This window comes from Rhipicephalus microplus, chromosome X, assembly GCF_043290135.1.
Source record: "Rhipicephalus microplus isolate Deutch F79 chromosome X, USDA_Rmic, whole genome shotgun sequence".
Classification (NCBI taxonomy): Eukaryota; Metazoa; Arthropoda; class Arachnida; order Ixodida; family Ixodidae; genus Rhipicephalus; species Rhipicephalus microplus.
In genome coordinates this window covers 371,427,398-371,453,969 of record NC_134710.1, presented here as the reverse complement: position 1 = coordinate 371,453,969, position 26,572 = coordinate 371,427,398, and the positions used below count along the sequence as shown (strand labels likewise).

At 42.5% G+C, this 26,572-nt stretch overlaps 1 protein-coding gene across 2 annotated transcripts in view; it reads left to right on the top strand.

The window, feature by feature from the left end:
* Positions 1-23,269, top strand: part of LOC119161081 (uncharacterized) — a 38,491-nt gene extending 15,222 nt beyond the window's left edge. Inside the window, exons 1-2 of one of the 2 annotated variants that reach the window (XM_075879975.1) lie at positions 14,461-14,591; positions 21,439-23,269. In XM_075879975.1, coding sequence (XP_075736090.1) covers positions 14,475-14,591; positions 21,439-22,530 — 1,209 coding nt within the window. In that variant the 5' untranslated portion in view covers positions 14,461-14,474 and the 3' untranslated portion in view covers positions 22,531-23,269. Of the gene's footprint in view, positions 1-14,460; positions 14,592-21,438 lie in introns of those variants that run through there. The other variant, XM_037413413.2, reaches the window with a different exon arrangement.
* The last annotated feature ends 3,303 nt before the right edge of the window (positions 23,270-26,572 follow it).

Genomic DNA, 26,572 nt, shown 5'->3' with positions numbered 1-26,572 from the left:
CACATGTATTAAGGCACATTTTGCAAGGCCTGCTTCGTTCTGGAGTAATTAGGCACTCAGACCTTGATCGTATCCGCACATTCGTTTTTGGTGCTCACGACAAAAAGAACAAACCGGAAGAAGTCGTGAAATCCTTTCTTAATGGGCAAAGTGCATACAAGGGAACAGCTTCTCAAAAGTGGTGCCTATTCAGATTTTTTTCTCTTATGTTTGCAGATATTGTTCCTAAACAAAATGAGCACTGGGAAGTGTACCTACTTCTGAGAAGCATTGCAGATATAACATTTGCCGACAAGATTCCTCACGACCATTTGGCATATCTGCAAGATGAAATACGATTTTTTTTATCTTCATTTGCTGCTCTCTACCCTGGTGCAATAATACCCAAACTGCATTTCTTGATTCATTACCCTCGGCTCATCAGTGAACTTGGTCCACTAAAGCAATACTGGTGCATGCGATATGAAGCCAAACACCAGTACATGAAAACTATTGCACAGCGCAACCAAAACTTTCGAAATATATGCAAGTCTATCGCAGAAAGACACCAGTTGCTGCAGAGTTTCGAATTTTCCAACTTAGAAGTGGACCGTGGCATACAGACTAAAAGATCCAGGCAGCTGAAGCTAGAAGACTTGTGCTCATACATGCGCAAAGTTGTCTCTCCTGGCATTCCAGTGTGGGAAGTTGGTTCTGCCGAGGTGGAAAACTTGGTTTTCAAAAAGTTCGATGTAGTCATCCTAGAGAAGCAACAGCTGCCACTTTTTGGCCAAATAAGAAGGCTGTATATTTACTGCGGAAGCCTTTTCCTGCTTGTAGATGTGCTCATGACAGTCAGATTCGATCGTCACCGCTGGTCGTATGTTGTCGACAATACAGACGAGCAAAAACTTGTACAGCCCTTCAATCTTCCATCACCTCAAGTTCTTGACCTATATTTTGGTGCTGAGCTGATGCTACGGCCTGAAATTATGATTGTTGAATGATGTCCAAATTGTCATCTTAGACAGCTTTTTGTCACGGGCTGAATCTAAACTACTAGTAGCGTAGCCAATGTTTTTTTAGGAGAGGGGTTTCAGTCATACTTCATATATTTTTGCTCTGGAGTTTGTGTATTTGGAAATGTCCTCCCTGGCTACGCAACTGAAGATGACGTATGATTTTATGTTACATCTCTCTTTTAGTGTATGGTTTCTAGTGTGCTGTCTTTACTGTATTTATCTTTTACTGTACCTGATGCACCCTTTCATCTACTGTTTTCTAACCAAAGCTTGTTACATTCTTTTTCTTTTATCAGTGTTATTGGTCTCTTCCCACTGTATTGCTGCAGAGCGCATGGCACTTTGTGTGATAACAAATTAAATGATATCCACCACATTTATAGTGAAACGCATTGTGCATGGTTACTTTGTTACATATTGCTCTGTTTATTTAGTAGTATCCGGAGCGGATAATTGATATGATTGTTACTTTGGACTATCTGATGCGCACATCTGCTGTTAATGTGAAATTGCTACCTTCAACTGCAACCGAAATATTATCATTCAGCGAACAATTTCGGTTAATCAACATGAAACACAATGGGCAGCCACAAAGTTACGGCTTAGGGCCTGTTAGCTTAGAGTTATGCAAATGTACAGCTGTGAAAATTTACACCTATAGAATATTTTCTGTTTTTTACACATGGTGCCTATATATATATATATATATATATATATATATATATATATATATATATATATATATATATATATATATATATATATATATATATATATATATATATATATATATATAAGGGAAAGAAGTGTATAATTAAGGGCTCGTGTTTGCGTGTTTTGACACAATAATAATGAGATCTAACAGACAATAATGCCAAGAGGAAAGTATAGGGAAAGGTATTAGACCAAATTGTAATGTAAACGTGAAGAAAGAAAAGTGGGTGAAAAAATAACTTTGCCGTGGGCAGGGACCGAACCTGCGACCTTCGAATAACGACCTTCGAATAATATATATATATATATATATATATATATATATATATATATATATATATATATATATAAGGGTCATGAACCACCCCTGGGCTTGGTGAAGAGAGAGACCGTGATCAAGTATAGAATTTGTATTTCAATACCTTCAACTACTCAACATTTCAACTCTTTACTAACAAGAATACGAAAAAGTTAGTAATACCTCAAGTGAGGTAGTAAACGTTGCAGCTACTATACTTCTTTGCATGCAGCTAGTAACTGCTTACTAATGTATGTAGTAAATAGGTAGCAAAGAGGTAGTAAAAATTCAAGAGAGGTAGTAACAGCTGCAGTTGCTACCCTATTGCAGTTAGGTTGCAACTGTTTACTAATGTAAGTAGTAAATAGGTAGGAAGAAGCTAGGAACGGTTCAGGAAAGGTAGTAACCGTTGTCGTTACTACCTGTTCGCTTGCAGTTACTACCTTTTTACTAACTTTTTTTTAAGAGTGTACTGTTAGCCCAACGGTATAAACCTAGGGTCACCTACTTTTCTCGCCACCCACTTTTCTGACTGCCTGCTCGCCTGAATGCTACGTTTTCGGCTATTTTGAGGTACCATTTTTCAAGTAACTGAGGACCATTTAGGTGTTGCATATATAAATTTCTCAGAAATGTCGGAGTGCAAAAGTTACGTCTTTATGGGAGGAACTAATTTATTCTACTTTCGACATGGGAACTGAGCAGGGACGAATTGTTAGCCCTGGCCCCGCCGCGGTGGTCTAGTGGCTAAGGTACTCGGCTGCTGACCCGCAGGTCGCGGGTTCGATTCCCGGCTGCGGCGGCTGCATTTCCGATGGAGGCGGAAATGTTGTAGGCCCGTGTGCTCAGATTTGGGCGCACGTTAAAGAACCCCAGGTGGTCTAAATTTCCGGAGCCCTCCACTACGGCGTCTCTCATAATCATATAGTGGTTTTGGGACGTTAAACCCCACAAATCAATCAATCAATCAATCAAATCAATTGTTAGCCCTGATTGAACTAACTGTTGCTTGTTCTCGATAGAAGATATCAATTTATAGGTTTATGGCTGTATTGCCGTGAATATTTAGGTATAAATATGTATTTGACAACATATGGGATTAATACACACAAGTAAATGCAGACGTTAAGTACAGAAAATTCGCGCCTAACACACAAGATACCAAACTCGTGACCATTGAATTAGCAATCGCGTACGCAATCCACTACACCGAACCCCAGCATAAATATCAGAGGGAACATAACCGGCATATGTAGGCACTGCCTGGATGCCGCGCGTTCTTGCATGTTGGTCAAAGTAGCAAGATTCTTCAAAATAGACCTACCCTTTAGTGTTTCGCAAGCAACTAATCGGTCGTGACGTTCGTGAAAATGTGAAACGCGTTGAATTATTTTTTTCTGCGTGGTTGTTTCAGGTCCATTTGTGTATATTCAACAACTTTTACGTATACAAAAGACATGAATGGCTTCTCAGCACTCTAGGAGAAACGATGGAAATAATTCAAATAGATGCTGTCCAGCAGACTTCAGGCAGTGCACCCGCCACATTGGCAGCTGCTGAGAGCGTGTTTGTATAACTGCAAGATGCTGGCTTTTTTCGAGGGGTACAACGGCTTCAGTCATAAATGTTCTAAAAAAGTTATTGCAGAACCATTGAATATTTCCGAGAGAGCTGTGTGTGCACTTGTAGTTCCGCCGTATCTCGCCTGTTACAAATGCCGCATTAGTAAAAAATTAACAAAAACTTTTTTACTGTACCTGTCATAATGAAATCGAACACCTCATAATGTGTTATTAAGGTAAAAAAGCTGAGTCTCGAGTGTAACGCTTCAACCATTCACATCGATGCGCTTGTGGCCTCACTTATATATAAGTGCAGGTTGTTCTTTTTATTTGAAAGATAGGACACTAACAACCTAGCAACGCGACAAACGGGGCATCGCCGTTGCCTTTGCCAACTACCTGTGTTAGCCAAGCTAAGCCTTCAGCGAGACACGCAGTTTTAAGTCAACGTTCCTAAATAACTTATTTACCCTGCAGTAGGTGATATTGTGTAGAGGTTAAGTGAAATATATTTTTAAAAGCCGTGAAAGTTTCTCAAAATAATGCTAATTCATGGATTACTCGAACTAAACGGTTTTTGAACAGGTGTCTAATGTTGATCCCTCACCGAGGCTACCACGTTTCGATGGCCCAGTCGTGACGCTTGTAATTCTATAGCAGACGGAGTAGCACTCGTAACGCTGTGTAGCGCGAGCTTATCAACCGCGCCGGTTTCGTTCTCAAGGAATGTGAGTGTTAAAGAAGTGTTGACCGTATACATATCGACAAAACACAGGCGAAATCACGCGGAGTGAAGGCAGCCTTGTTTATACTTACCTATGGGGCATTATCCAAGTAGGCGCACAGAATTTCAAAAGCGTAGCACTTCATTCCTGAAATGAATTACGTTTATACAGCGCGAAGATGATTCAGTGCGCCGCAAGAGACAGCAATCACAACCACGTAACACGAACACATCCAGACACACACCTTAACACCATCGAGAATTACTTTGCCGAAAGCACCCCGCCACGCATTGATGCAGCTTGAGCGTTACCGCCATTTTTAAGAGGGGGGGTGGTGGTGGTTACAAATCTCATGCTATATAAACGATACTACTTTGTTCCAGTCGTAGTTGTCATGACCGCTTACACTATAACGAATGGTCAACTTTATTTCTATAGGCGACGCTTTACTTACGTGCATGGTGACCTTTCCTTCGAAGCTGCCATTGCGCCAGAAATTTCCATGCAGTTTTATACAGGTTACCAAAAAAAAGTAACTACGTTACTTGTGACTCAAACAATAAAAGAACGCATTATGGCCCTACATTATCTTCAAAACAAAACATAACGCGTTACCGTTACCGAAAAACAGTAACGGACGTTGCCTCTGCTATTACTTCGCAATAAATATTTGAAAAAAAGTAATCGAAGCTACTTTGCCTTTACTTCGCAATGGCAAGGTTTAATCGATGTGTTTTTATCGCAGAAACTTTCAATAAGATTTTTTAAAAATCGTAAACCCATGCTTCACATAAAACGTCAAACCCACCCAATGACTATATCAAAAGGTTGAATTCACGAGCAGTATTTACGAAATATTTAATTCACCAGATGTTATCGATCATATAAAAGCATACAGATCCCTGTAGAGTTGCATGGGATAGCTTCTGAATGTGTGGCACTTAAAGGCAATTTTCTCAATGTGACAATGTGATCGGCCTCTGTCGTGTCTGAACACTACCTTTAGTGAAGATCGTCGGAATGAAAACTGGTGGTCATTGGCCTTAACAATTGTCCGGCGCGTTTCATTAGCAATAGACCTTTTTCAAGCAAAATCGCACTGCCCCTTGGGCGAGCGGAAACCTACGGAAAAAGTTAGTACGCCGAGAGAACCGGCTCTTCCTTTACCCGCTGCTCATGTGCGCCGTGTAAGCACAAAAGGAAAAGAACTTGCCGCCACTTGCTGAATAGGGTATGAAAGCACATGCATGTATGAATTGTGAAACGAATAACGCCGTCAGTGTAGGTATCACTCGACGCGTGTACACTGTACGTAGATAAGCGGCATGCTAGTTGTTGCGCGCACCGATATATGTGGTCAAAATATGCTACCGTGGATACGGTGAGCTGGAACACTGAATTTGTAGTTATTCAACGATGAACTGCTCATAAAGTGCTGTGACATTTTTTTTTACCATCACGGTTTGATTAGGCCGTAAACACAAGACCACAGAGAACTGTTACAGCTATAGATTTTTAAAAGTTTTATGTGAAAGTCATGCACTGAAAAATAGAATAGTAAACAGGTTCTAAACTTGTTTAAGCATTAACAGATGGAACTAGAAATAATGTGCGAGATAACGTTTACTGATAATTTGTGGTTTCTTATAAGATGCTTAAGTGTCTCTGCGAAGCAAGGTTGCTGGCAGTATGTTCCGCATTGAGTGAGACCTTTATTGAGTTCTACGTTGGAGCAATTAAATACTGTTGAATGAGGAATAATGACGTCATTGTTATGCTCGGCGAAAAAAAAACTAAAGAAAACTTTAGCACATAAATGAGCAGTAGGTTCCATCTGCAAAAAAGCGGGGTGTTTATGCCTATATCATATACTGAATCGCTGTGTGAACAGCTAATTCACATTGCAAAAATTATTTCTAACAAACTTCGCCCGCGAAGAAACCAGGAATCTTGCAGTTATTTCATGCATACATTCTGCACAGTCTGAAAGGAAGTTGGAATGCGATACGAGGTGAGAATTGTTTTCCTCACCATATGCTTTGTAAAACATTTTTTCGTAGAGCAAAAATGGTTGCAGGGTCTTGAGTGGGCAGAGAAAAGTACTATGACAGACATGCCGATTGTTCTTTCAGTTATTCTACAAGAGATGCTAACCGAACTGGTTGATCTATGAACACGCGCTTCAGAGAGCATCGAAATTGATTGAATGAAGCCATCTCATTGCACCTCGCGTTTTCAGTCGTGCAAATGCAATTTTATCTTTAAAGGCCTGGCAATCTTGCGCAATCAACCTGACCAGACCACACGAGAAATCTCGGAGATATATTATAAAGAACAACACATCTTGTTTAAGTCAATTAACCTTCACTATCGATACAACACAAGAAACTTATCTTTACCAATCAACTGTAAACGTGCGCCTTCGTTGTTCGTCTTTTTTTTTACTTCTTTGTGACAAGTGCGACGCACCCCGATTTTCGTATGTTTATTAGAACTTGCGATAGCCTTTCAGCCGCGAGTGTTTCCGGTGTGCATACTTCTTTACTGGTCCTACTTCTTTCATTTTGCCCTTTAGGCTTTACTTCAGCCTGGAGTTACAGTACAAAAGAAAGTTGTAGACGCGTATGCTGCGAGCGACGCGCATTGGTCTAGTCAATATATAGTATTTTACTGAATTGCGCCTAGTTCTAGGGCACTCTTTATTATACCAGAACTGTACACTGTACTCGTGAACATTGTCAAAGAACAGTGATTCCTAATGTGTCCGCGAATTTATGAACAGTTCTTGAACCTTTTAGGCAACCAAGTTCTACTGGCTTTTATTTATGCTGAAGGTGGAGTGACGCTAAAGGATAGTAATAAACTGACGCCTGTGATCCGGTCACCTGGTTAAACAGGGGGAAAATTGAAAATCGTAGACAGGTCATCGCACCCAAACACTGAAGTTTGTGAGGGAATCGCACAGTTATATCCCACCTTGACGAGTTCACTTGATCTGGAAGCGCTTGCACGGTGCAAACAGAAAGTTGAAGAGTGAGGCCCGCGCACTGCTCGTGGCTACTGCTGCTGCGTGTTAACTTTTCCCATAAGTGCTTGCGCGCCCGCTGGCGGTGCTGGTGCGCTTGAAAAATGTCTATTGTGAAGGCCTGCTTTGGCGCCTTTTTTTTTGGGGGGGGGGGGGGGGACCGAACATTTGCACTTTTGACACCGCATTTGTTTTGGTTCGCACCTGCTTTGGATTTTATTCACCAAACATCATGGGCGTGGGCTGACTACCTACGCGAAAAAGTTCATTTTGACAGCAGCCTTGCACTAGCAAAATAGATGCGCGAATATGTAGTAGCAAAGAAATGATTTAATGGTATATTCACAGAAATACGATTTGAGCATAGACATTTTTTGTTACTTTAACATGTATGTTTAACGCAAAAAATAGCGAGCGTTGAGCAAGAGTGTTCAAAATCAGCTTGGTTCGCTTGGTAGTGCAATTACCAGAAACGTAAGTGCCATCGCAATTAGAGAGTAGAAGAAAATGTTTTCAAAACAAGGTGGATAAGACTTGTCAACATTGTAGCAATTGTTGGGTAGCAACTTGATCCTAAAAGACGATGAAGAAAGTGACAGTGGCTCAGGCAGTGTCAATAAATGTCGTCAGCCGTCAGTTGTTTCATCGACAGAGCGCGCCTTGTTTCACATATGTATATATGATTGCACCCTCAAGCGCTTTTTTCGCATAAGATAACTGAAATACGCGCGGGATCTGTGAAATTCTAAATATGCTTATAGAGGCTTTACGTCCCAAAATCACGGTATGATTATAAAAGGCGCTGTAGAAGAAGGCTCTGAAAATGTGTTAATCTGTTACTGGTTTAATGAACAGTTTAACCTAAGTGCATGTGCCTTTTGCATTTCGCTCCCATCAAACTGTGGCCGCTGTGGCAAGATTTGTGCATAATCTTGACAGAAATTGGACACAATTTCGAAGATTACAAGAGTGTGATGTGGCATGCAATGAGCAGTGGTAATATTTGTGTTTAAGAAATATTTATTTATAACAGCGCACGGCAGTATAGTCGCGAAAATCGGCACAGAACAACGAAGCCATTCACTCTATTGCTGATAACAGCTGTGATTACTTGGCGATTGAACAGTAAAAAATTTAAAACGAGGCCTAAAAATAAAAAAAAGGAAGGTAACTCAAATAAAAAGGCTGTTCGTAATGAAATATATACAGTCAATAAGTACAGTTACACGATGTAGGCGGCACTATACTGCTAGCTATGACAAATATTAGCGCAATACCTATCATTATCAGCGCATAAATATTAGCACATAACTTAACTATTATTATACACAGTAAAAATTGGTGCATGCGGTGAACTGAATCAAATGGCTCAATAAGACAAAGTGTGAGAAAAGCTGATAGTTTTGTATAATAGTAATGTTTGTCAAATTGTCCTCCAGAGATAATTGAGATGGTTCCTGAATGTTTTTATTATAAATACTATCGATTGTAAGAGAAACAGGTGAGCTCAATCTTTCAGATTTTGGCAACATGTTTAACCTATTCCAGAGAACCTTTTGATCACTAATGCCTGAAAATAAGTGAATGTGATACCTTTTTTAAATTTTTTTACTGTTTCTTCAAATTATTGTGAAATTTTAAAAGCTACAACATCGGGGTGTTCGCGACGACGTAAACACATCCAATATAAGTTGTTTTTCTTGGAAACCCTTTTAAGGATGATGGACGTCATTAAAGACTTACGGGCCTTATTCGGGTTTTTTCGTAACCCTGTATATGGGAATGGCTTGCTATAAAACATTATGAAGTGTGTTAGAAAAGAGGTAAATGCCTCGTCTGCAGTCGAGTGGCTATACAGTGGCGTTCAATCCAAATTTAATATCATGCAACAAAATTAAGTTGGCATTATTATTTAGTGTCCTAAATAACGGGTCGTGTGTTTTTTGTTAGAAAGCAAAAAGACGTTGCTCAACAAAAGCACATGCAGGTGATCACTCAATGCTCTGTTAATAACCCCGTCAGAAAGACAATCGGTAGATTCATTAGTGATTATAAAGTCAAGTGCAGTTGCACACGATGAGGCAACACGGATCTCATTCGTGGTTCGGAAACGGATGTTGGCTTGCTGAAATAGCACACTTGAAGCATTATTTTTCTCATCCACGATTCATTTTACGTCATAAATGACTTATACAACGTTTTCACGTTGCCATCGACGACGGAGATATCTGCAAATACCAGGGCTATCGGGGCGTTCAGGAACAAACCTGCCACAGGCCCCCACCTGTGGTGCCCCCGTTAACGCTCGTGCACGGATGCTGCTGTGGGCACGAACAGCCCTGCGAGAAATCGCATCCTGTTTCTTACGATGTGCACATCACATAACTGATGCCATCCAAACGTTTAGCCTTCCTGCTTTGATAGTTGCCACACGTGCGGCGAGCAGTACACGAAGCAGACAATTGAACAAGTGACGTGCTGAAGAAGATAAGCCAAGAAAACTTGTGTGTGCGTGTACTACCGCCTCGTGGCCCGGGTAATATGATGTCGTGACGTCGGGACACAGTAGGATCTGAAACTGGCTTTTGAAAATATACTGCAATATTTCTTCAGGGCACCCTCACGCTTACCGGTACGATTTTCTACGTTTTCGTGTGCTTGGCTCATCATTTGACGCAAGAAAATATGTGAGAAATTCCCTGTCAGTACACTCTTTCCAAGCTGGCGGAAAACACATGTAGAGGCTTTAGCCAGCAGAAGGGGTATATGAGCAAAAGCACCGCCCTTCGGCGCAGCGAGAGCACCGTCTCGATATACAACATTAAGAAAAGAAAGCAGCCAGGAACATCTTTTATTTTTACACATAATTGCACGAATTCATTCAAGCGCATATTTTCGAAACACAATGCTACACATGCAAAAGTTGCTGAATTTTCCCTTCCTAGCCAGTGTAACCGCCAATATCGTTTACACGATGAATGCAAGACGCCACCCCACGATTCAGTACAGAACTTAACAATATGTACTTCATATGATTTCGGTATTGAGACACTGCATGAGGGGTTCTCTCTCCGATGACCACAAAACACACATGAAGGCTAGGCGATGAGTAAAGAGCAAGAGGAGAGGGTGGTGAATAGTTAGATCAGGAACATCTGGCATGCATTGATAAGATATATAGAGGGGGCGTTGAACTGACAAAAATCGCACGTGAAAATGTGTGGTCCACATGATCTTCAGGCGATTTACCCTTTTCATTGAGGACACTGTGTGCTGACGCGTTTAAACAGATTTAGTCTCGTAGCGTATATCCTTCTGATGTAACACAGTGGCCGCAATGCCTACGGTTCTGTGAAACTGTTTATAAATCAGTCGTTTGAAGTCCTGCTGCAGCAAAGTAGGTACGCCTCGACAAACATAGGCGACGGCTGCCATAAACTCTTACGAGCGAAAAAATTTAGCGACCTGCGCTGTACCGTCGTATTCTGTCATTGTATACTATTGGTTGCCCGCACAGTGCGCCAAATAGCGATGCGCCATCTCAAAAGACCGTATCTTTTACAGGGCCATCGTCACCGTCAATATGGTGAACACAAAGAGTGCAAGATGCCGCCCAATGGATCTATACACAATTGAAGAAAAAAATACTTCATATAATTTCCATCATGTGGCACTGTATGCGTTCTCTCCCCCATGACCGCAAAGCACACGCAAAGGCTAGGTGGTGTGCTAGTTACGAAAGGGCTAGAGGAGAGGGTTGTGAATGGCTGCATCGGTCGTATCTGGCTGGCATTTATAAAATGGAGGAGTCAATGAGCCAACGAGCAACGTACGCAAAAAGCTTGCGGTCCGCATGATTTTCAGGTGATTCACATTTTTCACTGAGCAGACTGTGTGGCGACGCCTGGCAGTACAATGTTCTTCTCGCAGCGTTCCCTTCTGGCGTAACACAGCCCTCTCCCGGCAAGGTGAAGCGCTCGCACGCTCCTACAAGCAGCTGGGACTGTCGTCTGCTACAGTGGATGACATTCTCAACCCGGTAGGATCGGCCCATCATGTGCACTCTGCCCTGCGCGTCGTCCTAAACTTCATCGAGGTTGCGCAACTGGCCTACTGCCTCTCGACCACGCCGACTCAATCTGACGGCGAGAAACTTCAGTATCTGTGTCTCTGTGTGTTAAGCTGTCAGTCCTCTGTTATAACACCCTTTTTCCGACACCCATGCCTCTCAATTCCCTCTAATTCTTCCCCTACCTTTTTTCCCTTCTCCCTAATGTGTCTCGGTTTTGTTGGCCTCGTCGCCTGAGACAGTTTCTACGTCACTTAACTCCACCCTTCACCCTCTTTCAATTCAAGAATCTCTTCCCTTCGCTGACTTCGGTGATGGCAGTCGGTGATTGCGAATGTCTGACGGTAACGGTACCCTCTCTCGGCGCAAGAAATACATTCGTCACGCCTACGGTTCTGCTGCACTCGCTTTATTAATTGGTCATTTGAAGTGCTGCAGCAAAGTAAGGTACGCCTCGACCAGCAAAGATTACAGCCGCCACTTTAGGGGCGTGCGCTGTAACGTCGTATTCTGCCATCGTATGCTGTAGCTTGGCGTAACTCAGGCAACACTATACGAATAGCACTGCCATCTCAGCACACTGAGTCCGCGCTTGCAGCACAGAGAATTCTTCTCGTGTTCTTTAAGCGCCTTGGTAAGTGCGGAGAAGTGAAGTGGCCCGGGCTTAGAAAAATGCTGCCGTCGCTTGGTGTAATGCAGGTTTGACCATGCAGTCATGTTTGATAATCGCGCAGTCCTGTTTGGAGTAGTGCGAAAATAGCTGTTTGAAATCATACATGGCCTTTAAATTATTGAAACACATGTTGTAAATCACCTGCCAATCAGCAAGCCGCTCTTGCCTGCAATATGTATATTGACCTAACGGCATCTGTGCTGTCTGGGTCAGGCTATAGTTGACGTTGTTCTAGCATGTGGATGACCACGCTTAACAGGCAACGTTGCAACTTAAATGACATTCAACAACATATACAGATAGGTGAGTTGCAAGGGCATTTTTCACAACACATTACGCAGTTTCATTTACGCTTCCAGTTTCGTGTGACTTGAAGAGATAACGAAAAAGAAAACGCTGCTATATTTATCAACAAAAATGTTATCGCATCAGGCAAAAGTCGTTTCTGTTGAAACCAACGCGATAAGACATTCGTTTTTTTAATTACATGTGCACAAATTGTGACTATCCTGAGATCATCACGCAAACGGAGGTGCTCGGGATGACTAACGTAATGGCAGTTTTTCCGCCTTGCATAGCGAATATCACTTAACGCAAGCGATGTTTTTGATCCACCTCTCCCCGATCATCCCAGGTAAAGGTGCTTGTTCTATTCTGCTGCATTACTTGCCCTGCACAGCCCTACCTCTCTACTCTGTTTCACCCTTGTGGACGAGCACTACCAAAGCCACGGGTTGCAAGAAAGCCACACGTTGGCGCAGCAAAACATAGTCCCAGATATGGGCGCCTTAAAAGTGGGAGGATTGACCGAAATAGGCGTTTTAGTGCGTGTCACGCTACATCGGTATGTGATATGTTTACTTTTCATCGCATTTATTTCGTATGCATTTATTTCCTAAGTCGCTCGCCACCGGTAACTGTGCTTAAAAATCAACATGGTAGCACCCATGCAGAAGTGACTGCTCCCTTCGATCTGAGCCTGCTCTTGGTACACGTCCACTGTGCGGGCAGCAATAAATAAGTGGTGACATCAGCCATCAATTTCTTTAATCTTAGTATGAGAATGAAGCCTCAGATAAAATTTTTCATTATTAGCAAGATATTTTTGCTTAGCCATTTCTACTAAATCTAACGCGTCGAGGCTGTGCTCGTGCTGGGTGATGAGACCTGAACGCTGCTTCTCCATATATGGGACATGCAACCTCACACAGTGTTTTGCGCGCTTCGTATCCTCCTTCGGTGGACACAGAAAGGCCCCGTGAAAAATAAACAGGAGTGAAAATGAGCATTGCCGCGGGAGACGCGACGGAAGGCGTCAATGGAGAAGCAGTCATGCGAGAGCCACAAACAGCATCGTAGAAATACAGCAACCATCCGTGTTACCCATTGAATGAGTTGAGCGTTCCGATTCAATAGTTTTTCCTGTGTTCAGACAACTGCACCTATTACAGTTATTTACCACGCAGTCACAGATCTGACACAAGTATACCACACAAATGACATCGTGTGAATCTCCAAAATGTTACAACATGTTGCCAAATAATTCAAGAGAGCGAAATTGGTCGCCCAGTGTAGTTGATCGTTTGAAAGTTTTAGTGCATTTTCATTTATTAGATCAGCCATATCAACCACAAAGAGCGTCCATACACAATTAGGTGGTGCAGATGTCGTGAAGCCAGTGAGCTTATGACACCGTGCGGATTAATACATGCCGAAGGTCTAAATGCCCTTTCCTTTTGCTGAGGCGCCTTGTAGCCGCCGTATTGCTGAATGGAAGTTTTGCAACAGATTATAGTTCTACCTTACCTCGTGTCCAACTGTCACTCTCGTCTATATAAAAAAAAAGTTAACTAGTGACGCTTGAATGCAAGGTTTGTGGTATGTCTATCTTTCTGTGGGCCGACTTCTTTGTAATTAAAGCGCAAAGGCTAAAGTTCAACCCCTTCCTCAATGTCCACCAGTGTTATCTGGTTTCTGTACTCATACTTGTGTGATTGTCGATTAAGATATTTTAGGCATGATATTGAGATATGTCAGTATTGTGTAGTTTCTTCTTACTAGAGAAGGCATACGTGAGTAGTTCTAAGGACCACAGCGTTTATTACACTGCGCTTACAATGCGACGCTATGCAGAAAAGGCGGGTGTTTTCCTCGCTCTGCAAAGATATGCTGCTGCCCCCTTCCTTGCAATCTACAAATTGTGGCCTTCGAAAGTGCGCGTGCACTCCACGCGTAAGGTGGCTAGAGAGATAGTGTGACGCGTTCTGCATTCTTGAAGTGGGAGAGGGAAGCGCAGAACGCAATAAAAAGTTTGGACGCCGAAAGGGGCGCTAGTGTAGTAACAGGTGTTCACCACGCGTGCTTGGGCTCGTTTGTTCTTTCTGTGCTGGGCCGTTGCCTCGTTTAGATGCATCGCCCTCGTCATCGTTGTTTGCCTGGCCACGTGTTCTGGCCTGTGTTCTGCGAACCAGCGCATGGCCAGTTCTCGGGCCATTCTCGTCAGCAGTCATACCATGCCGGTCAGGTACTATCAAGAGTAAACAGCGAAACGTTGCATTCACAAGAAATGTGAATTTTCGCTTTATTAGGGCATAATGCTTGTAAGTAATCAAGCCGGTGACTGTATAGGTGGGAATGTAAGGTGAAGTACAGAATCCTTGCTCAACGCAGCTATCGCCGAGAGCGAGGTGTTTCCGCATAGCCATACTGCCTATCACAAAGATAGGCTGAGCCTTGGCGGCAGTGTTTTCTTGATAGTTCATTCATCACTTTCATCCTCTATGTTTGAGATCGCGAAGAACGCAATCGAGTTGGTTTTGTGTGCTGTTACACTAGTTAACAGGTTTTCTTTCGTGGCGAGGACATTTTATAGGCCACCCAGGGCAAATTTAAGTGTAGTGAAAACATGAAGTGACATCATTTCTGAAGTGTGCGACCATGTCTTACTATTAGCTGGTAGTTTTAAGTTACCCGATCTAGACTTGAACGATGAATCATATGAGGCGTTGCACGCCTGTCGTAGTTATCTTGAAATGAAAAACAATATTGATACTTTTGGGTTGATACAGTAAGTTTTTCGAACACACAAGACTTCATCATACCCTCGATCTTATCTTTTGTAACTCACCTAATATGGCATGTAATGTTCATATCATTTCGGGTATTTGTGACCATCAGGCTGTTGTAGCAGATATTAAAGAAAAAATTCGGCGAGTAATAAGTGTACTAGTAGAAAAGTGTTTTTTTTTTAATAAATGTGACTATACGTCAATTTCCGCATGACTCCTTCATTGTTTGCCTGCATTAGAGTGCTGGTGGAAGAGCACGATGTAGAATACTTTTGGAACGCATTTTAAATAAGGTACTTGAATTTTCGTGGCAGTTCTTAGCAAGCATTTACTTGGCTAGGCTTAAGAAGCGTAAAGCATCATAGGTGACTAGCAGTATTCTGAAAATTATTGTGAAACGAAGGCGGGCACTTAAAAGATGCAGAAAAAAGTAAAGTTTATTACAAAAAGCTACTGGAACTCACACGTGTGTACGAAGAGGTAAATCAGAAGATGCAAAGAAGCAATTCTTGAAACAATTAAATGAAATTTTGAGAGCAAATCCTAAAACTTTTTACTAATATTCAAAGGAATGTGGGTCTGACCCTGTTGAAATAAATGAACTTATTTTCAATAAGCACACTCTTTTTGAGAATGCAGAAAAAGCCTCGTGCTTAAATATTTACTTCCAATCAGTCTTTCTTTCCAAGACAACGTTAGGCTCACTTATGCCAAGTAGTAGTTTTTCTCTTATGCAACCATTCGAAATTAATTTTTCTGGCACTGAGGCCTAGCTCAGGAAACTCGACGAAAGCAAAGCTACTGAACCTGATCGCGTTAATCTAAAAGTTCTAAAATGGTGTGCTCTTCTACTTTCACTTTACCTTTATCTGTTATTTGAAAAGTCGTTAAGTACTGGTGAGTTGCCAGAAGATTGGAAAAGTAGCAAATGTACTCCCTATTCACGAAGGAGGTTCCAACAAAAATGTCGCGAATTATAGACCTCTAACCTACATCGATATCGTGTAGGATAATTGATTATATATTATACAAGCCTATACTGAAGCATTTATTAGAGCACGATCATTTAACAAGAGAACACAGTTTTGGTGAAGGCTTTTTATTTACGTCCCAGCTTCTTGAGTTTTTCAACAACATAGCATAAGCAATAGACTTCAGTCGGCAAACACAGTGCATGTTTTTCGATTACAGCAAGGCCTTTGACACCATTTCCCATCCTCTGCTTCTTAGAAAACTACGAGCGCTAAATAAAAAAGAAAAAAAAATTCCTGAGTGAATTGAAGATTACTTGTTTCAGGGCTGCCAATGTGTTGTTTTGAATGGCGTTGGAGCAGATTTTTTAAGGCTGCATCAGGCGTTCCTCAAGAGTTGGTGCTGGTGCATCTGTTATTTATCATTTTTAATTGTGACATCATTGTAGACATAGAATTCAATTTACAGCTATTTGCAGATTATTGCGTTATTTACCGAATAATTCGAAGTGAACATGTCCCTAAGTTACAGGCTGACCATGAACGTATTTATCAAAGGTTTCTTAAGTGGAAAATGAATTTAAACGCTAACAAGTGGGTTCATGTGCGTTTAACAAGGAGGAAAAATATAATAATGGTAACTATTATTTAGGAAACATTTTAGATGGAAATTTAGGTGCAAGCATTTCGGTTTATCATGATCGCATGATTTTTCCTGGAATGCGCATGTGGAATATGTGGTTGCTCAAGCTGCGATGGTATTGAACTATTTTCAAAGGAATTTGAGATGTGTACATTTTCAGTTTAGCACGCCTTACCTATCTTGTATTAGACCAATTGTTGAATATGCTTGTACTCTTTCGGACCTGTCACAAGTAGGCTTGATAAGTAAATTAGAATAAAATTCAAAACTGAGATGCCATGTTGTTCTTGAGGCGGCATTTATGAAATCAAAGTTGTGTCTTAATGAAAAAGGAATTAAACAGGAAGTCACTTTCATCACGACGAAAAAAAAATTCCAATGGAAGTTGCTATATCAGATATTTCATAATTAAACAGGAATTGAAACATTTACTTAAAACATCGAGAGTATGTATTCGAACGTATAGATCATATACACAAAATAATGCCACACCAGTCCAGGCGGAACCAGTAAGTGTATGCGTATTTTTTTGTTAAACCTACTAATTAGTAAAACAGTCTGCTCTCTGAGAAAGTGTGCAGTGACGATGGAATTTTTTTATGTTTGTAACCCCCTGCTGTAACGCCTCTGTGCCAGACGGGGCTATGCATCAGTGAAGAATAAAAAATAAATTACAAAACATTTCTGTACAAGTGACAATCTGAGGCAATTCGCTAATTTACTTTATCAAACATTTCGCGTCCTGCGAGATTTTGCTGTTGATGGTGCTTGTTAAGCGCCCGACAAAGCCAGCACATCTGGAAAGCGTTTTCGGAATAATTAAGCAATAATATGGTATTAATCATCATCCGAATCTTGCGCAGCTCCTATTGAACATAATTTCTTATTTTTTTATCACAATCCATCGAGACGACCGAAGAGTGGGATTACCCTAACATAGCTTGTAAAACTCTGCTTAACGCTTCATCGCCAGCCTTTTCGGCTTACGAGATATCATAGAAGACATTTTGGAAATTCGAGATGTAGACAGCGTTAGGCCTCCACTGCAGTCTTTAAAGAGCCATTCTGTGGTTACGTTTTTAACTAACCATAAAATGAATTCACTGGAAGAGGTTATTGCCAAATAAATTCAATGCCGCCAAAGTTTAGGAATCGGTCCAGTGCGAATAGAGTTCCAAAGATTTGTCGCATGCTGCAATTGCGTTCTCACTTCTTTCGTTCAGACATAAGCGCTGGAAGCTAAGCAGGGAGAGATGATAGTGGCAAAGAAAAACGTCACGCGAGCCTCGTGGCCTTGAGCACTTTTTGTTTTCTTCGAATGCGCGGCTTTTTCAGATAAATGCGAGCGCACGCTTGGACAAATCGCGGCCTCCCGCGGCGATCTCTGAACTGACCGAGTGATTTTGGAGCGTTTTGCGTGATTTATCCAGAGAAAAAAATACAATTTTTAGCTGATTTCATACTGTGTAGTGAACTCCAATTCACGTGCTGCGCTATAATATTTGACTCGTGTGTTGTCGGGAGCCTCGACAACCAATCGGCAGCATTTTCTGACCATGCTCAAAAAGTGTTGCAGGGCCCCATTAAGTGATGATCAAAGTAGCTATGTCATTCAAAAAAGTGACAGCCATCTTACTCAGTTCGTTGCTGGCTAGGTCTCTAAAAAGTTAAGAAAAAGTCTTTGTAATGAGTGCAATTGTGCTCTTGTCAGCAGCGAATCCGGAGCCAATTCCGCACCGAGCAGTAGTGAGTTCATAGGAAGGGTGGCCTATAACTGCATCCTTCTGAACTTCTGGCCATAAGGGTGAAAACCTTGCAATATTAATTCACTCTTTTTCGGCTGAAACGCGCTTCAGCATACACGTCACACAGTTCTGGAGAAAATCAAGGGGGATAGAATAGGCTGCAAAATTCACAACAAAGAACTGATCGCAAAAGTAACCGATCCCTGCCACGGTGGTCTAGTGGCAAAGGTACTCGGCTGCTGACCCGCAGGTCACGGGATCAAATCCCGGTGGTGGTGACGGCTGAATTTTCGATGAAGGCGGAAATGCTTTGGCCCCGTGTGCTCAGATTTGAGTGCATGTTAAAGAACCCCATGTGGTTTAAATTTCTGGAGCAATTCGCTATGGCGTCACTCATAATCATATGGTGCGTTTTGGATGTTAAACCCCAAATATCAGTCATATCAATAAAAGCAAATGTAGTCAAGTTTTTTTGCCCACGTGAATAAGTTTCTAGGCAGTCTACAAAAAAATATAATATTGTCCAAAAGGAGCCCCAAAAACAAACTTGAAGTGAAGAAGGTGCAGGTAATTTGACTTCTTAACGTAATAGGCAATTATGAGACAATTGTGTGCCGGAAGTATGTGATAACAAATTCGTAATAATAAACACGTTTAACCATTTTGCTTTAAAATATTTGGCTTTCATCTAAGGCCCTAATTTCACAAAAAATCATTTGTCCTAGGGTAGAGAGGACGATCGCCAAAGGAAAACAAAGTGCCCAATGTATGAAACAGCCTCCACCTGGAACATTCAGATTTCTTATCGAAGTCTCTCAAGAAAAAGGCATAAAACAATGCATTTTATTGAAATATATTAAGCTGAAGAGACCCCTTAGAAGTATGAAAAAAAATAAAGGTGAGTGGAGGGGGCAGGAACAGAACACTGCAGCCTATATACTCGCTCTGACCATTGTACATAGTTTATATTTTACTGAGAAATATGGCTCGAAAATCGATTTACATATGCATGCGAACAAGTGGTTTTGCTCAGCTGAAGCAAATTGAGCGCAGTAAAAAAGCGCAAATAAAGCGCAGCAGGAAAATAATGACTCGGGAACGGCACTGAACAGGTCCATGCGGCACGCCAATGCTCTCAGAATAGAAAGCATTTCGCGTTTTCTTTTTTTTGTGTCGCTTTACACCACTCAGAGCTTGCAACAAATCCTTCTTAGTGAAATAAACACGTAGCACCTGCTAATCATGGGTGCGGTGTAGAAGCGGTTCTTTAAAACGAGTGAAAGTAATGTATAGCAACTATGCGCAAAGGCAGCAAATGCCACCGCCAGCAGATATTGTGCAGGTAACACCATCTGGCGTCACCGACATCTTTCAATTTGAATTGTTGCGGCCATCCGCTCTTGTCCATCTCATTTCCCCTGTCACCACCAGACCACGCGCCCACTGTATTTCTGTATCGAAGGCAATCTTTTCGTTTTCCAATGTTACCGCCAGATGGGACTGATGTCTCACGCAGCGCCTCTAGTGTACTATCACAGATTTTTCTCACCCAAAACACGAAGGAATCGTTTAATTCACTTTCTTCAGACGGAAGACTATCGTCTTACGAAGACATTGGCAGTCAGATATGCAGATACGCAGCCAGTCGTTTGAATAGGCTCCGCTACTAAAGATTAACGGACAGCCTGCTGCTGCAATGAAGTTCTTCTCGCGCCGGTATCATGATGGGGACTGCCGCATCTCTAGGACTTGCTCAATCAACTCCACATGGCATAAACGGGTCTGCCTTGAAAGGACGTAGGCACAAATTTTTTCCCAGGGGGGGGGGGGCACCTACTTGATCTGAAGGCAAGGTCGGGCTGGCAAGTGGTCATTGTGTGCTGTGTGCACCACGGCGAAAACATCCAGAAAGGTGGGAGAGCGTGGGCCCAGGGTGCCACCTCCTGGCTACGCTACTACTGCCATCCAGCTTTTTGAGCTTTCGTAACCTCTTCGAGCTTACAGGAGTGTAAACTCCTGAAGAGTATCTTAGATGTCAAACGATATCAAATTTGGCAAAGTTAATGCATGTGTGCCTGGGCGAGGGTTCTTGACACTTCCGGAGCACGCAACGGCTCAGATGCCCGTGTCCCTGCCCGCTCGGAGAACACAAAAAATGAGGAGGCACAATGTGTTCCCCGTAGCCTAGCAAACCGGGAGGTGCGATCCTTTAGCCCAATCTCTGCAGGCGAAGTACTGACTTCTCATAACGATCGAAGACGCAAACTTCTGTAAAAGAAATGCAGGCTGCATTCTCCACCAGATCACTCACGAGAGCGTCCGCTACAGTTTTTCGCCGCAGACAAACACACTTTCACCAGTGATCGTATTGGCACTCATCACGTACCGAGTATAGACTCTAAAGTGTCGAAACCCTAGACTAAGCAGAGTAGCCACCCACGACCACATCTAGTGGGATGTACGAGTCTCCCTCCTCCAAATGTTATTCTGCCCAATCCGCCAATACTATCGGTGGGTGTACGCAACATGCTCTCGAATGTGAGACCTTTAGTCAAGCGAAGTTGATACACATCTACTACTGCAATGATCGAAGTACACAGGTTTCCTAAGCTCATTGCGTGTGCGTATATATATATATATATATATATATATTTGAGCAGGAGTATAGTCTTATTTACATATGTTTCTTCTTTGTCGTTTGAATGAGCTGTTACATACTCCTTTGTTAATCTTTGAGCCGTAAAGTGAACCGGTAGGTTGCTCGCAACCTAGCTGCTCATAAAGTATTTTACATTCCATACTGTTTTGGCACTGTTCGACAGTCACCGTTTTTGTTTCTCATGTTGAATGATCTATCCTCATTAAGTGCTACGCTGTTCTCGGTAACAGCTTAACCTCTGCCAATAAACCTGTTGCTTAAGCTTGATTTCTTTCTCATTTGAAGGTTCATTGCTGGAATGAAGCTTTTGGATGCCGGTTCGTGAGCACTTTGGGAGATCTGCTGTGGCATTATGAGAGTGACTGCCTGTATCACGTCGTAGAATGTTCGAAGTGCACCCAGGTGGTACTTCATGATGACCTGGTTAAGCACCACAAGAACGGCTGCGGCACCGCTTCATCGCATTCGGCCGAACAGAGTTCACCCTTGGAGTCAGCCGCGGCCACGCCTAGAAACTGGTTGGAAAACCCAACAATGCTTTTACGAGACCCTTGTAGCCAACTGCCTGGCATTACAACGCTGATTTATAAGGCTGTAGAACACGCTAAAACCCACGAAGCCTGGTTAAAGACCTGCACTAGTAACTTCAAGGCTTCTATGCTTAAACTGAAACAAGACATGGCTGAAATGTCCAAGGTTGTCTCTTCGACGACGTCCCGTGAGAACTCAGCAGGAGTATCTTTGTCGGCGGAGTCGGAGGCCACAGTCGTGCTCCGCAAATTGGAACACTTTGCCAACATGTCCATAAACCAGTTCGAACTGATGCAGCAGATGGTAATTCAGCTTGCAGAACAGCGGTCTGTGATCGTGGATTGCAAGCCCCTTGCGTATTTTCTCGACAGCTACAACCGCTTAAGCAATGCATTATCCGCAGAAAATGGCTTGAGCAATGAAATTTCGAGGCAAGTCTACGCATTGCACATGGAGAATGCCGAAGAACTTTTTTCGTGCGCGCCAGAATCAAAGAAGCTTGCTGGTGTGTCTATGCCCTTTACGAAAGATACATATTTCACGATTGCAATCTCGATGAGTACTGTTTCTGTAAAGGATACCATGCTCTACCTAGACATTGTGTTTAACGGACTCTTTGAGGACTCTCGGTGCGTATTGAGTAACTGGACCGTGAGAGTTAAACATCCCAATAGTGTAGACCTAAATCTAGAAGGCCCCCGTGAATGTCGCTGTGACTGTACGCGACCTATGGAAACATATGTGCATTTTCACCGTCGTTTCTCTGTAGAGCTTGATTTCGTGAGGTCTGGCGGCTTTCTCCAAAACGGCTGTTTGATGCTCGAGATCCAATTTGACGAGGCTTAATTGCTTAGTATGCGTGTGTACTAAACGTTCTTCTCAATGCAACATTTTCTTCGCTGTGACAGTTGTATATGGTGCGCCAGTTTTACATGTGTTATTATACGGCCTTACATTTTTCAAGTGAATCTCTACGTCAGACGCGTTCCATTCTTTTCTCTTCCTGTTTGCTTTTTTCATTATTTGAAGTCTGAGTTATTTTGACGCAGCTTGTTACAGCAGGCAAGTATTTCTATGTAATTTTACCTTGAGAACAATGGATACGTTTATGCTCTAAAACACTTCTGATTGCTGTGTATAATATGTTGCATATGCCTTTTTGTCGGAAGCTTAAATGCGCATTTGTCGGAGCTTTCAGAAAAATTGCTAATAAGAACCTGCGGCCTTGTTGATCATCAGATAGCTGCCTTCTGACAAGGATAGTAAATATTCGCTACCTCTGAACTCTTATGAAGACACGTTGACATGCAGAAGGACTGAGAGTCAACTAGGTTTCGTGTCATCTCTCCAAGAAAAATAATACGCAAAATGAACAAATAAAAGCACCTCGACGTAGCATTTCTCAAATGCAAGTCTTGATGTATTCATGTCTATAGAACTTGTACTTTCTGATTGCTTCTGCTACCGTGATTGACGTTTTGTGCGAGTATTGCGAGAGATAAGGGAAATGTGTGTTTTCCCGTGGATGTGAAAGTGAATGCCGGAAAACACAAGCCAGTATTAAAAAAACTTTTTATTGGGTGGACTTGTAGCCACAACGCAATCATAATAATTCTTCTCACAAGAAGCGGTGTAGCACGAAAGGTAAACGTGTCTACAAAGAAGTAATTGAGCGTTTATTGAGCATCGCCTCACTACAAAGGCAAAAAATCAGTGCTCTAACAAATAGTGTCAATAATCGCGCAAAAAATGTCAAGCAGCTCCAAACATGCAACCCTCCACGCAAAAGGGGAGGACGCACGAAAATAATAAAGATGAGGGCGAACTAACTGTCGCAGCTCGACACTAAAACTGCTTTTCTGAAGCACAAAGGCAGACACACAAAACAATCGCGCAAATATACGCAGTTTGAACGCGAACCTGTTCCAGTTGTAGCTTCATGAGTCGGCGGTTTGGTTCGGAAAAGTGGGCACTGGAGGATCGTCTAGATGAGTAAAGCCACTGGAACAGGGAAAGTACCGCAACCACCTCGCCTGTCGCCTTATGGTCTAGCGCTGCTGAAGCTAGGCAGAGTAGTGTTGATTATGTGCGAAGTTTGTTGTTCGTTGGCGGAGTAGTGTTGAATATGCACGAAGTAGTGCGTTATGCGCAAAGATGGCGGTTCATGACTTGACTAAAAATATTAGCCCTCATTTGCAATGCTTACGCGCACGTGTACTAACACCGTAAAGAACTGTGAACTGCGTCGCATTTCGGCGCTCGAAGGTTGTCGTCTAATAATGGCGAAGCATTTTGTAGCAACTTTCGCCATTTGGTGCGGGCGTGCACGTGTGTGTGTCACTTCTGGTTTTCCTGGCCGTATCGTGAATAAAATATGTATAAAATTCTTATGGTATACCATAACCATACGGCGAGTATAAGTGGCAGCTTATACCACAAATATCATAGCATGACTGTCAAGAACCACACAATTTTAACGCCACTGCCGTGGTGCCGTTGCCGCCACTTTGTTGACCTAACACACGACACAGTTATGGTGTGACAAGAATGCGTGAAGAAAATAGGTGACTGGTATAACCGTTCAAATCATGTCGTGCATCACATGTCAAACATGATTGATATCACCTGCAGGGACTCGGATTTGTCGCGCCCCTTTAATTAAACGAATATATGCCAAAATTGCAATGACGACGCATTCGCGTATTATGACTATGATTGATTGATTGATATGTGGGGTTTAACGTCTCAAAACCACTATATGGTTACGAGAGACGCCGTAGTGGAGGGCTCCGGAAATTTCGACCACCTGGGGTTCTTTAACGTGAACCTATATCTGAGTACACGGGCGCACAACATTTGCGCCTCCATCGGAAACGCAGCCGCCGCAGCAGGGATTGGATCCCGCGACCTGTGGGTCAGCAGCCGAGTACGTTAGCCACTAGACCACCACGGTGGGGCTATCATAAATATGAATGACAGGTTATTGCATGAAAAATCATGACTTGCGTGTTATGAACGGCATGAGCGACTTTGCACACTCCAAAAGACGGAAACTGGGGTGTAGGGCTTCCTTCATTGTGAGATAAATTGCATTGCCACTTCTGTTACTGCTCCAAAAGGAGTAACTACAGGGACACAAATCGTTACACTCCTTTCAGTTTCTTCTTTCGGAGGATGAACAGTTACTCCCTCCAGTTGCTCTATAAGAACCAAACCGTTACTCTCTCCAATTACTCCCAGAAGGCCAATGGTTACTGTTTACTATTGCTCTAGCGTATTCGCAGTTACTCTTTGAGGACCAACTGCAAATGCTTCTTATTACTCATTGTGAGAATGATTATTTCGATTATGCTTGTAAGACGCTGAACACAAGGCCAGAGCTCCTTAGAAGGCCACTGCTTGGGTAATTGCCACACAAAAAGTTGACAAATTTGAAAGAAAAAGATTTTATCGTTTGCCTTTTAAGGCGACGTGTGAGCACATGTAGTAGTAGACTTCGCCACACCATTAGCAGTACTAACTGAGCGACATAATACATTGAAGAGTTTCTGCATCATCCGTGGAAAAACATTGTCGAATACGCAGCGCAGGGCAGAAGGAAGGTCAACCATGGCAGAAGGAAGGTCAATTGCTGCGATTGTGAGGGGATGGAGTTGCACAAGACCGTTGTTTTCATCAAGCTAGCGCAGTGAAATATCCCTCCCATCATATGTGAAGCATCCCATTGCTGCAAGAAGAACTAAAAGAACGAGGCATCACATGCCAAAATCATTACATACTATGGAATGACACGCCCCAAAGTACCGCTTACTTTCTAGGGAGTCTACTCTAAAAACAATATCTGAAAGAAAGTGGTGGGTTTGGCCTAAACGTTACTCGGCAAGGCATATCATTGTAGATTTGGTGGATGCTCTTCACATGTCTATTTCTGAAATAGCAAGATTTTGGCAGGAAGTGTTCGTCGCCTTAGGAAGGTTCAATATTTGAAGCAGTTGCAGGTACTTTTATGTTAACTTGTTTCTTTACACCAAGGAGGGAGATTAAATTGAGCTTATTCGCCAATGGGCATTCTAAACGGGGTCATGTGTGTGACGGAAAAGCGTACAGACTACTCATTTTAACATTGATGTTTACCTCGTGCACGCAAATACTCGCCCAGTCGAAAATTCCAACAGCCTGTCAGTCTAACGGAATACGTATTTGGGCATGCATGTGACTGGTCTGCATGTAACTGGTCTGCATGTAAGTGATCTGCATTTAACTGGTACGCGTGCTAGAGGCTTGGCCAGGCCCGCTCATTAAGCAGTTTTTATGCAATCCTGTGCAAATTTAACAGCAGTGACAATCCAGAGTCATCAGTTTATGCACTCTATGTGGCCACGTGAAACTTGCATAATTAAGAGTGCCGACAATGTACCTTCGCTTGTTGTTGCCCCTCTTTGCGTAGCTGCACGTTCCTGCCGACTATTTTAGGGTGGCAATCTCACAGACAAACAATGTGAGCCGTGCCACGCTTGAGTGCCTTCAACTGCTGAAGCACAACTTGCCTACCATAGACATAACAAAAAACTGGCGCAAAGCAAGCTGACACTTACTACACTCGTGAGGCAGCTACCTTGCGAAACAATGAACGAAAGGTTTATAACAGCCAGAATTACCATCGTTGCAACGACAAGTTTAGGGCACATTATACATGTTGGAAGAAAAAAAATCTCGGTGATAGTTACGGCCAGCAATTATTATGCACACATGGTTGGCTGTGCATGCATGTTATGAGGTATCCAAAATTTCAGCATCAAGGGTCATGCAAAACAATATGCACTATAAACTATTCCCTCCAAGCCCTTTTGATCGAGCGTGCAATGCTGCAGGTTAAATCACTGTGACA